At 47.0% G+C, this 15,634-nt stretch overlaps 1 protein-coding gene across 1 annotated transcript in view; it reads right to left on the reverse strand.

Moving 5' to 3' along the window:
* The window catches only part of ppl (periplakin), an 86,440-nt gene that overhangs the window by 10,390 nt on the left and 60,416 nt on the right, over positions 1-15,634 (reverse strand). The window contains exons 15-19 of the mRNA XM_087998061.1: positions 12,060-12,217; positions 8,875-9,053; positions 5,945-6,083; positions 4,147-4,340; positions 1,466-1,616 (exon numbers count right to left, since the gene is read on the reverse strand). Coding sequence (XP_087854187.1) covers positions 1,466-1,616; positions 4,147-4,340; positions 5,945-6,083; positions 8,875-9,053; positions 12,060-12,217 — 821 coding nt within the window. The remainder of the gene's footprint in view (positions 1-1,465; positions 1,617-4,146; positions 4,341-5,944; positions 6,084-8,874; positions 9,054-12,059; positions 12,218-15,634) is intronic.

The following is a 15,634-nucleotide window of genomic DNA, read 5'->3' on the forward strand; positions in this document are numbered from 1 at the left end:
TGAATCTATAGAACATTGGAAAATAATCACCAACGCATCCACGATTTCTAGAGCCACCTCCTTCAGTACCCTGGGATGTAGACCATCAGGCCCCGGGGACTTATCAGCCTTCAGACCTAACAGTCTCTCCAACACCAATTCCTGCCTAATATAAATTCCCTTCAGCCACTATTACATCTGGGAGATTGCTGGTGTCTTCCTCAATGAAGACAGATCTAAAGTACCAATTCAACTCTTCTGCCATTTCTTTGTTCCCGTAATAAATTCACCTATTTCTGTCTTCAAGGGCCCAATTTTAGTCTTAACCATTTTTTTTCTTTTCACATACCTTAAAAAGCCTTTACTATCCTCCTTTATATTTTTGGCCAGTTTACCTTTGTACCTTGTTTTTTCTTTGTGTATTTCCTTTTTAGTTATCCTCTGCAGTTCTTTAAAAGCTTCCCAGTCCTCCGATTTCCCACTCATGTTTGCTATGTTATACTTTTTCCCTTTTGTCTTTATATGGTCCTTAACTTCCCTCGAGAACCACAGCCACCCCTACCTCCCCTTAGGATCTTTCTTCCTTTTTGGAATGAACTGATCCTGCATCTTCTGCATTATACCCAGAAATACCTGCCATTTGGGGCAGGGTTCTGGCAGGCAGGACTAGATTGGGTTGGGATATCTGGACGGCATGGACGGGTTGGACCGAAGGGTCTCTTTCCATGCTGTACATCTCTATGACTCTGAGTGACCCTTCCTCAGAACTGATGGTAGATCGGAAAATGTTGATTTATATGCAGAAGGTGGGGGAGGGGGGAAGGCGGTAAATAAATGATAGGTAGGACTGAGCCTAAAGAGAGAGAGAAGCTGGACAAAGGAGTGGTTAACAGTCTGGCTGGGAGAGCGAGTTGCTGTTAATGAGGACTGTTAGTGGCTAACAATAGGTTGTGTGTAACAGCAGACCATGTGATAACAAGGCCTGGTGTGGGGGGGATTGGGGTAAGGAGAAGGTGCGAGCCCTAAAGTTGTTGAACTCAATATTGAAACCTGAAGGCTGCAGGGTCCCCAGGTTGAAAATAGAGGTGCTGATTTCAAAATGCTTTTACAATTCCACATCCATAGATTAGATTAGATTAGATTACTTAGTGTGGAAACAGGCCCTTCGGCCCAACAAGTCCACATCGCCCCGCCGAAGCGCAACCCATCCATACCCTTACATTTACCCCTTACGTAACACTACGGGCAATTTAGCGTGGCCAATTCACCTGACCTGCACATCTTTGGACTGTGGGAGGAAACCGGAGCACCCGGAGGAAACCCACGCAGACACGGGGAGAACGTGCAAACTCCACACAGTCAGTCGCCTGAGGCGGAATTGAACCCCGGTCTCTAGCGCTGTGAGGCAAGAGTGCTAACCACTGTGCCACCGTGGTTGACTGTTAATCAAACGTGGGTGTAGTTACACACTGAGTAAGCTCCATACCATTTGATTCCTCAGTTTGTTATCGATGTTCTTGGCGCTGTCTGTCTCCCGGGGTTCATAGTTAGGGATATTGGAGAGCCAGCTATCCAGAGTGTCACTACCACTCCGGAAACTGGAGTACGCATCCTTGGCTTTTTGTAGATTTTCAGATCTGTTTAAAAGACAACAATTACTGTGTTTACGCTGTTATTTTCTTTACTAGTTAATTCAGAGGAGCTTAACGAGAAATAGGCACTGAGAAAGGAATGATTTTGAAAGCAGATCTGCCAACCACCCCCCAGCGAGCAGGAATCCAAGGAACAGGTGCAAACATCGGCCATTCAGCCCCTCTGCCCTTCACTAAGATCCTAGCTGATCTCATCATGGCCTCAACTCTACCTTGCTGCCTAACCCCCGTAAAATAGATCAGTCATTTCAGTATACCGTTGCTCTTTGGTGCTACAAAAATACAGTTAGAATGCAGGTAGAACATAGAACAATACAGCGCAGAACAGGCCCTTCGGCCCTCGATGTTGCGCTGACCTGTGAACTAATCTAGGTCCATCCCTCTAATTACAGGCCTGTCAGCATAACTAGGAGCTGAGTGTTACTTCCTGAACGGGTACAAAATGAAGAGGGAGAGGAGAGAAAAAAAAATAAGGACAGGCATTGTGCTTAGTTGCAAATAGTATAGCCTGTGAGAGAACTGGGTTCAAAATGCTCCCTTCATCTTCAACTATCTTTATTAAAATATTTAGCAATACAGAGGAAGCTAGATTATCTGAATTTCGGATTATCTGGACAAGATTGCAAGGTCCTGATGCTTGGCTAAACTGTGTTATACGACATTTAATTATCTGAACGTTCAATGATCAGAACAAAATACACCCCACCCGAGGCATTTGGATAATCGGGGTTCCTCTGTGTACCCAGATTTGTTCAAATATTCTTCCAAACGTGCCTTGAAGTTACCACATTGTTCATTGCCTGGTGCAGACTGCTTCAAATGGCCAGGAATTAGCAATTTTTGAGAAGATTTGTAGCTCAGGTTGAGGTTCTGGATGTGGGTTTGCTCTCTGAGCTGGAAGGAGAAAGTGAGGTCTGCAGATGCTGGAGATCAAAGTTGAAACTTTATTGCTGGAACAGCACAGCAGGTCAGGCAGCATCCAGGGAACAGGAGATTCGACGTTTCGGGCACAGGCCCTTCTTCCTGAAGAAGGGCCTGTGCCCGAAACGTCGAATCTCCTGTTCCCTGGATGCTGCCTGACCTGCTGTGCTGTTCCAGCAATAAAGTTTCAACTCTGAGCTGGAAGGTTTGTTTTCAGATGTTTTGTCACCATATGAGGTAACATCATCAGTGAGCCTCCGGTGAAGCACTGGTGTTAGTGACCCGCTTTCTATTTACGGGTCTTAGTTTTTTTTTTAAGGTGGGTGATATGATTTCAGGTTCTTTTTCTCAGAGATTGGTAACTGGGGCACGAATTGGTGTGTTTATTGATGGAGTTCCGGTTAGAATGCCAGGCCTCTAGGAATTCTCGTGCGTGTCTCTGTTTAGTTCTGGAACACCAACTAGCCACCAAAAGACATGACCCACTCTCACTAGTATCCTTACTTCCAGTCAAAGGAGGGCACCACTTTGACTGGGACCACACATCCATCCTGGGGCAGCCTAAACAGAAACACGCACAGGAATTCCTAGAGGCCTGGTATTCTGACCGGAACTCCATCAATAAACACATCAATTCGTACCCCAGTTACCAACCTCGGAGTAAAAGAACCGGAAATGACATCATCCACCTTAAGAAACCAAGACCCATAAATAGAAAGCGGGACATACCACCAGCACTTCACCGAAGGCTCACTGATGTTACCTAGTATGGTGACGAAACGTCTGAAAACAAACCTTCCAGCTCAGCGAGCAATCTACATCCATGGCTAGGGATACTAAGGATCTAGGGCTGACATTCCAGTGCAGGTTGGAAGGAGTGCTGCACTGTCAGGGGCGCTGTCTCTTTGATGAAACACTGGGCCATCGCATTGTCTGCCCATGCAGGAGGATACAGTGGTATTGTTTCAACAGAATCAGGAGTGTGGTGCTGGAAAAGCACAGCAGGTCAGGCAGCATCCGAGGAGCAGGAGAGTCGATGTTTCGGGTGTAAACCAGTCAACAGGGATGTGGAGGGCGCTGGTGTGGGGCTTATACCCGAAATGTCGACTCTCCTGCTCTTCAGATGCTGCCTGACCTGCTGCGCTTTTCCAGCAACACATGTTTTGACTTTGATTCTCCAGCATCTGCCGTCCTCACTGTCCCTCATTGTTTCAAAGGAGACCAGGGAAGGTATGGCGAATACTTATCTGTCAGAAAACAGACTGTCTACCCAGTATCACATGGATTGTTAGGGGAGCTTGCTTTTCATAGATTGGTTTGCAGACTTTCCCTGGAGGCCACAATGAATGCTCTTCAAAAGCTGGCTGTGAAGGACTTGGTAGTGTATGGAGGTTATGATCGGCACTTTATCCTTCCACATTCCCCTAGACTCGATGCTGCACATTCACACCAACCCCTCGAGTCGAGATGGGACCTAGGGCATGACAGTGGTGTCACAGGTTGGAAAAGCGCGTCTGGGTTTTACATGGCTGCAGCCTGGCAGACCGCCAGTGAAGCTGATGCCGGAGATACCATGGGGAAGTAGGGCACCAACCGGATGTCCAGTTGCTTGTTGATGTTGTCATAGCGCTTGTTGAGCTTCTTGACCTCGAAGGCCTGTCGCTCGACATCGGGGCAGTGCTCCTGAAAGTTGTCGGTCAGCACGTTGCAGGTTCTCTTCACTTTGTTCAAGTCCTGGTCAGCCTCCTGAAGAATTGCTTTCTTGGATTTGAGCTCTGAGCGCATGGCCTGCGAGAAGGGAAGATAGTGGATTACATACAGTTAAACAAAAAGCGAGACGCATTTTTCCGAGTTGTGACACCCGGCCCCGCTCCCTAGGCCCAACTCGACCCGAGGGCTTGGTGGGATTATACAGCATCACGTCTGAGGAAGCAGGAAGCTCAGTAATGATGTGTCTGCATTAGACTTGGAAGGGAGAGAACATTTCAGTGTTTGGACAATAAGGAGATTGGAAGTTTGAAACATTGATAAGTGGGAAGATGAAAATAGAAATTAAAATGTCAAGATGTGGGAAGACACCAGGGAAAACTGTGAAACAAGTGATGGATTCATAGCTAAGACAGACTGAGGGTTGTGACCCCGAGGGGAGTTGAGAGATGAAGGTTTGGAATTGCAAACTCTCAGGTAACAATAGCCACAGCGGAGCTCTGACTGAATTCTGGTCTCCCTCCTTTCGGAAGGATGTTGGTAAACTTGAAAGGATTCAGGAAAGATTTACAAGGATGTTGCCAGGGTTGGAGGATTTGAGCTACAGGGAGAGGATGAACAGGCTGGGGCTATTTTCCCTGGAGCATCAGAGGCTGAGGGTGACCTTAGAGGCTTATAAAATCATGATGGGCATGGATAGGATAAATAGACAAAGTCTTTTCCCTGGGGTGGGGGAGTCCAGAACTAGAGGGCATAGGTTTAGGGTGAGAGGGGTAAGATACAAAAGGGACCTAAGGGGCAACTTTTTCACACAGAGGGCGGTACATGTATGGAATGAGTTGCCAGAGGATGTGGTGGAGGCTGGTACAATTACAGCATTTGGAAGGCATTTGGATGGGTATATGACTAGGAAGGGGTTTGGAGGGATACAGGTCAAGTGCTGGCTAATGGGAACAGATTAGGTTAGGATATCTGGTCGGCATGAATGGGTTGGACCGAGGGCTCTGTTTCCATGCTGTACATCTCTATGGCTCTGTGAGTTATAACAGGTGGACCTCTGTCCTCCATTCTAAGCAGCCCTTACTGAGGGCATTGTCCAAACCTCAAAATGACTTCACAGAGGAGAAGAGTTTCGGAGGGACTGGTATAAGAAACAAAATACAGGGGCAGAACCTGTTAATGGAAACTGAAAACTGTAACATCGGGGTCAGGAACTGCACAATGTTGCACCTGGGATCGCAGTTAGCAAACATGCATTTGGCCTTTATTACCTTCCCAGGTGAGACAGGGATGGGAGAAGGGAGGGCAATAGTTAACAGACAACACAGCAACACTAAATACACAAGGTACAGTAGAGGTAAGAGACAGTAAGGACTACTGGAAATCAGTCAATAGATGTGAAGCTGGCACAGCACAGCAGGTCAGACAGCATCTGAGGAGCAGGAAAGTCAACGCTTTGGCCCGAAACGCTGACTTCCCTGCTCCTCGGATGCTCTCTGACCTGCTGTACTCTTCCAGCTTCACGTCTATTGACAGTAGAGCAAAGCGCTGCCTTTCAGTTTGAATTGAGTGATTGGTCACATCACAGGTGCCTCGGGAAGATTATAAAAAAAGACTACTTCCTGGTTTTTCACAGACCAGGTCTTCAGGGCTACGTGGTCTAAAAGCGTTGAGACTGTACTCACGTCAAGTTCCTGCTTCTTGCTATCCAGTCCCCAGATACTATCTGGGACAGTCTGGTCCTTGAGCAGTTTGTTCTCGTATTCTGACAAAGTGGTTCTGCCTTTCTGGAGGGTGTTCTCCAACTTGTTCGCAGCCTGTGCCCTGTGAGGATTCACAAGTTAGTGTGCCTGTAATTCACTACACCGGGACAAAGGGTCACACAGAAAACGTAAGACCAGCATCAGGCACAGAGGGGAAAGAAACCCTAAGAGTGTAGCCGTGTATCTGGCTGAATTCACCAATCACATACTCCCAGCCGCATGGTTTCAATGGGATCACCGCAGCCACGTTCATACTCTGGTGTCCATGGAGAAGGAGCACACGGCTTCTACCAATTCCCTCGAGTTGTCCAGGGAGAGGTGGGCACCACCGCAAGTGGAGTGCTTTATTTCCCCCTCCAACTCTTTGGGCAGCACAGTGGCTCAGTGATTAGCACTGCTGCCTCACAGCACCAGGGTCCCAGGTTTGATTCCAGCCTCAGGAGTCTGTCTGTGTGGAGTTTGCACATTGTCTGCGTGGGTTTGCTCTGGTTTCCGCCCTCAGGTCAGGTGAATTGGCCGTGCTAAATTGCCCATAGTGTTCGGTACATTAGTCAGAGGGAAATGGGTCTGGGTGGGTTACTCTTCGGAGGGCTGGTTGGACCGAAGGGCCTGTTTCCACACTGTAGGGAATCTAATATAAACTCCATTTTGATTTAACCCCTTACCCTCCCCTTCACTGTTTGATCACGCAGCATTGCCCTCTGAGAAGGGCACTGCTTGTCTCTCGCCACTCGGGTGTTCCCTTTATTCCTGGTGGTGGGAATTGAATAAAGATTTGTACGCCTTGTGTCTTTCACTGTGTCTCACACCTGCACACACACAACATGGGGGATGGGGTAAATATAAGCACTACCGCAGCTAGGCGAAAGTGTGGGGGCAAGGAAGAAAAAACAGAAAAATATAACCAGAAGATTTTAAAGTCTCCTCAGTATAGGGGACTAAAAAAAAAAATTCAATGGGATCACACTGTTGAGGTGAGATAACATTAGGTGTTGTGACAAGGTATGGAACACATGGAAGGCAATGGACTAATGGTATTATCAGTACGATCTTAATTCTGAAAGACCCAGGTAACGTTTTGGGGACCAATGTTCAAATCCTGCCATGGCAGATGGTAGAATTTGAATTCAACACATTAAAAAAAATCCGGAATTAAGAACCTGAGATGATAGGATAAGGGGCAGCAAATTTAAAACAGAGTTGAACAGAAACTACTTCTCCCAAAGGGCTGCGAATCTGTGGAATTCACCACCTCAAAGTGCAACGGATGACGGGGCAGTGAGTACGTTTAGGGAGGAGTTAGATGAAATTTTAATTGGTAATGAGTTGAAGGGTTATGGGGATGAGGAGAATATCAACCATGCTTGAACAGCAGACCAGATAGGTTGAATGGCCTAATTCTGCTTCTATATCTTATGAACCCAATGATGACCAAGAATCTGTTGCTGATTGTTGGAAAAACCCATTTGGCGCCCTTTAAGGTAGGAAACTGCCATCCTTACCTGGTCTAGCCTACGTGACTCCAGACCCACAGCAATGTGGTTGACTATTTACTGCCCTCTGGGCAAATAGGGTTGGGCAATAAATGCTGGGCTAGCTAGTGATGTCCTAATCCCATTAATGGAGGTGCAGTGTTGTCCTATGACAGAAAGCTGAGCAAGTTATGTTTGCAGTCTCTGGAGTTTACAAGAATGAGAGAGGATTTCATTGAAATATTCAAGGTTCTGAAGGGGCTTGGCAAAGTAGATGTGGAGAGGTGGGTCCACGAGGGAACTTCAAATACAGGGCACGGTCTTGGAGGAGAAGTATGGTCATTGAAGGTGAGGAGACACCACTTCTCTTTGAGGGCTGTGAATCTTTGGAGATCTCTATCCCAGATAGCTGTGGACACTCCATCGTTGAAGGCTGGGGTAGGCAGACACTTAGTCTTTCAGGGAATCAAGGGAGCAGGCACAGTGGCTCAGTGGTTAGCACTGCTGCCTCACAACGCCAGGGACCTGAGTTTGATTCCAGCCTCAAGTGACTGTCTGAGTGGAGTTTGCACATTCTCCCCGTGTCTGCGTGGGTTTCCTCCAAAAATGTGCGGTTAGGTGAATTGGACATGCTCAATTGCTCATGGTGTTCAGGTTAGGTGCATAATGCAGGGGAATGGGTCTGGGTGTGAACTTGTTGGGCAAAATGGCCAGTTTCCACACTGTAGGGATTCTAAGAACAGAAAGGGAATGTGGAGTAGGTTGGATAGGCCACATTCTCTTCTCGTGCTCCTGTTTCCTGACCAAGACTGCCACCTGTCATCCTCCTAAGATACAAGGATGAGATCTGGGGACTGATGTGAATTACAACATCGCTTCACACATGAGGAGCTGCACCTATTAAACCGAATGCAGAGAAACTTCAGGCAGTCTGGAACACAATGTGCTGGGAGCGTAGAAAGGTTGGGAGATATTTTGTGGTTTTGTTTCTTCCTTGCCTTCAACGGGAAAGGAAATCGGGTGGTTTTGGGTGAATCACAGTTACCAGTTCTCCACTGAATCACACATCAGGCTACTGCCTTCAATATTAATACAGGTATCCCCCGCTATCCGGGAAGTAAGAGTGTTCCTGTGGAACCTTTCATAAGTCAAAATGGCATAAAACGATGAGGCATTAATTTATATGGGAAAAGTTTCGCCTTTTCTCATAAAAGTGAAAATCCTCTTCGGATTTCTTTCGGTTAGTGAAAACAGGTACTAATGTAGTCTTTCATAAAAGCAAAGTGGCGTACTGCAAACGTTCAAAAAGCAGGGTATGCCTGTACAGGATAACAAACATACAAATATAACATATTACCACGTAAAGCTGATGTTACTTACTTCTCTTCAGAGCAGTTGAGCAGGAGGCTGACCTGGTCAAACTTGTTGTTAGTGTCATCCAGTTTGGTGCGAAGCTGAGGAGCACCAGCCACCTGGGGATACTGGGACAGAAATCCCTGACACTCCCTTTCTTTGGACATCTTTGCTATTTCAATCTGGCCAATTGAACCACTGATGTTCTGGACAGAAAAAAATATAGATACAGCAGGTTCAATATTATTCATATATCAGGTGTATTCATGCCTTTAAAGTGACCCACTCCTTCCAAAACTGAAACTCTAAAATCCTTTTCACAGGGAGGGAAGCTAGGCCCGGTTAATCTTGGTTTACTGATGACTAAAGGTCAAGAGTTTGGGAAGATAGTGCTATGAGCTGAATGTCCATTCAGCAGTGAACGAGAGTGAAGAGAGAGAGAGAGAGAGGCTTCCAAAACGTCATGTCTCACATTTATCAAGACAAGTGCAAGAATAGGGAATTTCAATTGATCAAAAAGTGTGCCCACTGGTTGACAATTTGACTCTAAGTGGTCAAGGAGAAACTAACAGGGAACTCCAGGCTTCCCAAGCCTCCAGATCATCCAAAACAGGAGCAAGGCTTGAGCATATTCCTTTCGTTTGCAGAGAACGAGCCCCTGTGTACAAGTGTGCGTCATCTCCAGCGGGAGTAAATGGGTCACATTACAAATTCAAATGATTGCCTTAGATCAGAGCTCCACCATCAGACCATGAAGCAAACGAACATTTCAATTCACAATGAGTGTAGGCCATTTGGCCATTCAAACCTAGTCCAACTCTAAATAAGATTGTGGCTGATCAGATCTCAACTCCACAGTTCTGATAACCTTTCATCCTCTTGCTTAACAAGAATCTAACATCCTTTGCCTTGAAAACATTCAGTGATTCTGCCTCCACTGGCCTTTTGAGGAAGGAAGTTTCCAATATGTCCCTCAGAGAGAAAAACAAATTGTCCTTATACTGCTTTAAATGGATGATCCCTTATTTCTAACAATGTCCACTGGTTCTAGAGTCTCTGCTAAGGGAAACATCCCTTCCACATTCACCCTGCAAAGTCCCCTCGGATTCAAATCATCTCCTACTCTTTGAAACTCTAAGAGGTACAAACTTCCCTTTCTGGCCCTTCCACATTAATACCTGGAATAGATAGACTGTCCAGTGTTATACACCTTCTCCAAACTGTACCCAATATATGTCCATGCTTCCTTAATTACCGAGTTCAGGAGGTGGTCCCATCAATGCCCTGTATAATAAGAGTATAATCTCCCTACCTTTATATTCAAAGAGGTGAACTTGAATAGAACCTGGTCAAAGTGTCCTCACTACTGAAATTTACCATCATGGCAAACAGGATAACATTCAAACTTTCAACAATATCACCAGACACCAGGCCATAGCAAAGCACTACCAGATTTATAAACCAGTTAAATGCAATTAGATTTGATACTTGCGTAACAAAAGTTTTATCTTCATAGTTGGCGAGTGAAGGATCATCATTTTTATACTGAATCCTTCAGTGGCTCAGTGGTTAGCACTGCTGTCTCAGTGCCAGGGACCTCAGTTCAATTCAAGCCTCAGCCTCAGGCAACTGACTGTGTGGAGTTTGCACATTCTCCCCGTATCTGTGTGGGTTTCCTGCGGGTGCTCCGGGTTCCTCCCACAGTGCAAAGATGTGCAGATTAGGTGAATTGGCCATGCTAACCTGCTCATTGTCTTCAGGGATGTGTAGGTTAGGTGCATTAGTCAGGAGTAAATGTAGAGTAATAGGGTAGGAGAATGGGTCTGGGCGGATTACTTTTGGATGGTCGGTGTGAACTTGTTGGATTGAAAGGTCTGTTTCCACACTGTCAGGATTCTATGACTCTATGATCCTCATCCTGCCCAAGTTTCAGAATTATTATTAGTTTCAGCGGCTGGACACTGAAAGCTATGACACTCACAACCCTATCCAACCCTGAATATTCAAGGTGTCCTGTCAAAAGGATCATTGACTTCCACCCAGGCTCCAACATTTCAACAGAACAAGTAATTAATGTGAATCAGCTTTGGCTCAGTCTATTCCGAGAGTCAGAATATTCAGGGTTCATGATGAAACAGAGGATTCAACAATGGTAAATGGATAATGTTACACTGCCTGAAGGTGATGTCTCTTGATGGATAGGTCTGCTCTCCTAGGTGAGTGAATAAGGTCATATTGCACTGTTTAAGTGTTCCTTGTGGCCTAGTCAACAGTTAATATCCCTCAACAAACACCAGCAAAACAGATCATCTTGTCAATTACCTCAATTCTACTTGTACAAATTGGCTATTGGATTTCCAACAATACTACACTGTGAAGTAGGTGTTAGCATAGAGTCATAGAGATGTACAACATGGAAATAGACCCTTCGGTCCAACTCGTCCATGTCAACCAGATATCCTAACCTAATCTAGTCCCATTTGCCAGCACTTGGCCCATATCCCTCTGAACCCTTCCTATTGATATACCCATCCAGATACCTTTTAAATGCTGTAATTGTACCAGCCTCCACCTCTTCCTCTGGCAGCTCATTCCATACACGTACCACCCTCTGTGTGAAAAAGTTGCCCCTTAGGCCTCTTTTAAATCTTTCCCCTCTCACTTTAAACCTATGCCCTCTAGTTCTGGACTCCCCCACACCAAGGAAAAGACCTTGTCTATTTACCCTATCCATGCCCCTCCTCATCTTATAAAGAAACATGCTTCTTTAATCTTTGATGGGATGTGCTTGTCACTGGCACGGCCAACTTTTGTTACCCATCAACACTTGCCCTTGCGCTGAGTGGCTTGCTGGGTCATTTCAGAGGGCAGTTAAGAGTCAAACACGTTACTATGGGTTTGGAGTCACGTGTCAGCCAGCCCAGGTAAGGATGGCTGAGTTCATTCGCCTAAAAGGCATTAGTGAGCCAGATAGGTTTTTATGACAATGATGGTCATTGGAGCAGTTGTTTAATTACAACTCCATTAACTGAATTCAAGTTTCACCAACTGCCCTCATGAATTCGAACCCATTTTCCCAGAACATTACCCCATACCCTAAAGGTTACCAGTCAACTGATCATGCCACTGCATCATTGTTCGCCTAAGACTGTGTCCCGTGCTATATAAATGCAATCACTTCACTTATATTTAATTCCAGCAACGGAGGTTACCTTTAGGTCCTGGATACGGTCCTTGCTGTCCTGGATGGGCTTCTTCTGTTCCAGTGGTGGGCGGGTACAGGACTGGATTGCCTTCTCCTGTTTGGCTACATCATTCTGAATCTTATCCAAGTCCGACAGCAGTTTCAGACATTGCTGGTCCTGCGTATCTGACCATGCATATTGAAACACAGTTAGAACCTTAACATTACAGATTCATGCTAACACCCTGTTACTTTGCCACTGTGAGGTAACCATATCAACCAACTCATCTGGAATGATTATACCCTCACCCCTTTTGGCTGGTGGCTGTTCTTTGGCAATTTTGCTCATTAACAAATTTCTTCTCATTAATCTCATCCATTATAATTTCACTCTCTCTTTGACCTTAACCACAAAATTTGCAACAAATCATTATAACTGCAAGGTATTCAACAATTTCACAGGAGAGGAAGGAGTCTTGTTGTGTATATCCTACGGACATTTAATCTTATCCATCAATTCACATCATCCTAATTCCAAAGCTTGCACAGTTACTAAGTGCTGAGAATGTGTTGCTGGAAAAGCACAGCAGGTCAGGCAGCATCCAAGGAGCAGGAGAATCGACGTTTCGGGCATAAGCCCTTCTTCAGGAATGAGGAAAGTGTGTCCAGCAGGCTGAAGGGATTATGCCCGAAACGTCGATTCTCCTGCTCCTTGGATGCTGCCTGACCTGCTGCGCTTTTCCAGCAACACATTTTCAGCTCTGATCTCCAGCATCTGCAGTCCTCATTTTCTCCCCACAGTTACTAAATGCTGTGGTACAGAAATTGGGTTCTACATCACTTCACAATCACTTTTTATTTTAGCGTGCGTGTTTTTTGCACACAATGGGTTTGGGTTCAAGACAGATTAGTGGAGGACAAGACGAAGTCAAGACCTGCCTCTGGATTTGGACTGTGTTATAACACTGTTTGATACAGCTTAGTGCTAAATACTGGCACAGTGGCTCAGTGGTTAGCACTGCTGCCTCATAGTGCCAGGGACCTGGATTCGATTCCACCCTTGGATGACTGTCTGTGTGGAGTTTGCACATTCTCTGCGTGGGTTTCCTCCGGGTGCTCCGGTTTCCTCCCACAGTCCAAAAATGTGCACTTTAGGTGAATTGGCCAGGTTAAATTGCCCATAGTGTCCAGGGATGTGTAGTTTATAGGATATGCCAGGTTACTAGGATAGCGGGAGGGAGGGTCTGGATGGAATCTCTTCGGAGAGGTCGGTGTGGACATGGTGGGCCAAATGGCTTGCCTCCATGCTGTAAGGATTCTGGGATACTACAGGATAAACATAAGTCGTCTTGTTGTTACATTATTGAAAGGCTATTCCATGTCATCTATCACTCTGCGCTGGTCAGACTATTACACTGCACTTATATCTCTCCTCTTCCACCTCATGTGCCCCTGGGCAGTTCATGCATATTCTCTTGTGGATCCGATGAACTCCACCCACACTGTGCTACTTATGCCTAATGGAGTGCAGCTCAGTGAAATCATCATTGGATTGCTCCAAGGTTCCTTAAAGCCCTTACACGACAGTTTTTATGAGGCCAAAAGATGAACATCCAAAGAGACAGCGGAATTATTTTTACAGTATGTTTAGCATTGACTAAAATGGGTAGTTACATTATTCCTATTCATACACTTCCCGACAGCGGAGAGATTCGGCCAATGCAGTTTTTGTATTCGATTCCCTCTAAAAGCCTATTATTTTGTAAAAGTGACTCTCAAATTTAACAAAATGCATGTCACTAATTTGCAAAAGACCCAACAACGTGCATGAAGATGATGTTCTGACTTTAGCCAAGATGACGAGTGAATTTATCCAATCACATTGAAAGCTTTGCTCCCTCATCTAGTAAATCATTCACAACACAAGTCATAATTTAACCAGGAGGAGCAGAATCTCCCAGCTCACAATATCTTACAAGAATTCTACGCTCAACTGGGTTTAAATAAATTCCACTTTCATCTACCAACCAATTTCACCACAAGCCAATGATTTCAAATTACAAGCAAAAGGTCACTATATATGCAGTTAGAGACTAATGGCTACACACACATGAGCCAGTTAAAAGACCACAAACCACTGATTACATAGATAGTCAAGCATTTATGAAGCTGTTAATCATAATGTCTCTCCAATTAAATATTGGGAAGATCAAAGCCATTGATCAGAGCGGCCGTCACAAAGACTATCTCTGTATCACTCAACCTAACCCCTTCTCCAGTGCCTGTCTCAGGGCGAGCAATATAGCATCCTGTTTGACCCTGACTGAGCTTATGGCTCCCTCTGCCCCCATTTCCCCTTTGTCATAGAGACTCCCGCTTTCCATCTCCATGACACTACTCATCTCTGCTCCTGCCTCACTCCTGTCTGCCATCAAATCTCTCACACATCCTTTTTTTCACCACCCGATTACACGGCTCCAAAGCCGTTCCTTCTAATACCTTCCATTCTGACCTCATGCAGACCCTTCCATACCGGCCTCATCCAGGGCCCTTCCACACCGGCCTCATACTGGCCTCATCCAGGGCCCTTCCACACCGGCCTCATCCAGGGCCCTTCCACACTGACCTCATCCAGGGCCCTTCCACACTGACCTCATCCAGGGCCCTTCCACACCGGCCTCATACCGGCCTCATCCAGGGCCCTTCCACACCGGCCTCATCCAGGGCCCTTCCACACCGGCCTCATCCAGGGCCCTTCCACACCGGCCTCATACCGGCCTCATCCAGGGCCCTTCCACACCGGCCTCATACCGGCCTCATCCAGAGCCCTTCCACACCGGCCTCATACCGGCCTCATCCAGGGCCCTTCCACACCGGCCTCATACCGGCCTCATCCAGGGCCCTTCCACACCGGCCTCATCCAGAGCCCTTCCACACCGGCCTCATACCGGCCTCATCCAGGGCCCTTCCACACTGACCTCATACCGGCCTCATCCAGAGCCCTTCCATACCGGCCTCATCCAGGGCCCTTCCACACTGACCTCATACCGGCCTCATCCAGGGCCCTTCCATACCGGCCTCATCCAGAGCCCTTCCACACCGGCCTCATCCAGAGCCCTTCCACACCGGCCTCATCCAGGGCCCTTCCATACCGGCCTCATCCAGGGCCCTTCCACACTGACCTCATACCGGCCTCATCCAGAGCCCTTCCACACCGGCCTCATCCAGGGCCCTTCCACACCGGCCTCATCCAGAGCCCTTCCACACTGACCTCATACCGGCCTCATCCAGGGCCCTTCCATACCGGCCTCATCCAGGGCCCTTCCACACTGACCTCATACCGGCCTCATCCAGGGCCCTTCCACACCGGCCTCATCCAGGGCCCTTCCACACCGGCCTCATCCAGGGCCCTTCCACACCGGCCTCATCCAGGGCCCTTCCACACCGGCCTCATCCAGGGCCCTTCCACACCGGCCTCATCCAGGGCCCTTCCACACCGGCCTCATACCGGCCTCATCCAGGGCCCTTCCACACCGGCCTCATCCAGGGCCCTTCCACACCGGCCTCATCCAGGGCCCTTCCACACCGGCCTCATCCAGGGCC

Source organism: Chiloscyllium plagiosum, unplaced genomic scaffold (assembly GCF_037043375.1).
Source record: "Chiloscyllium plagiosum isolate Xiang-an unplaced genomic scaffold, Cpla_swu_hap1 HiC_scaffold_20, whole genome shotgun sequence".
NCBI lineage: Eukaryota > Metazoa > Chordata > Chondrichthyes > Orectolobiformes > Hemiscylliidae > Chiloscyllium > Chiloscyllium plagiosum.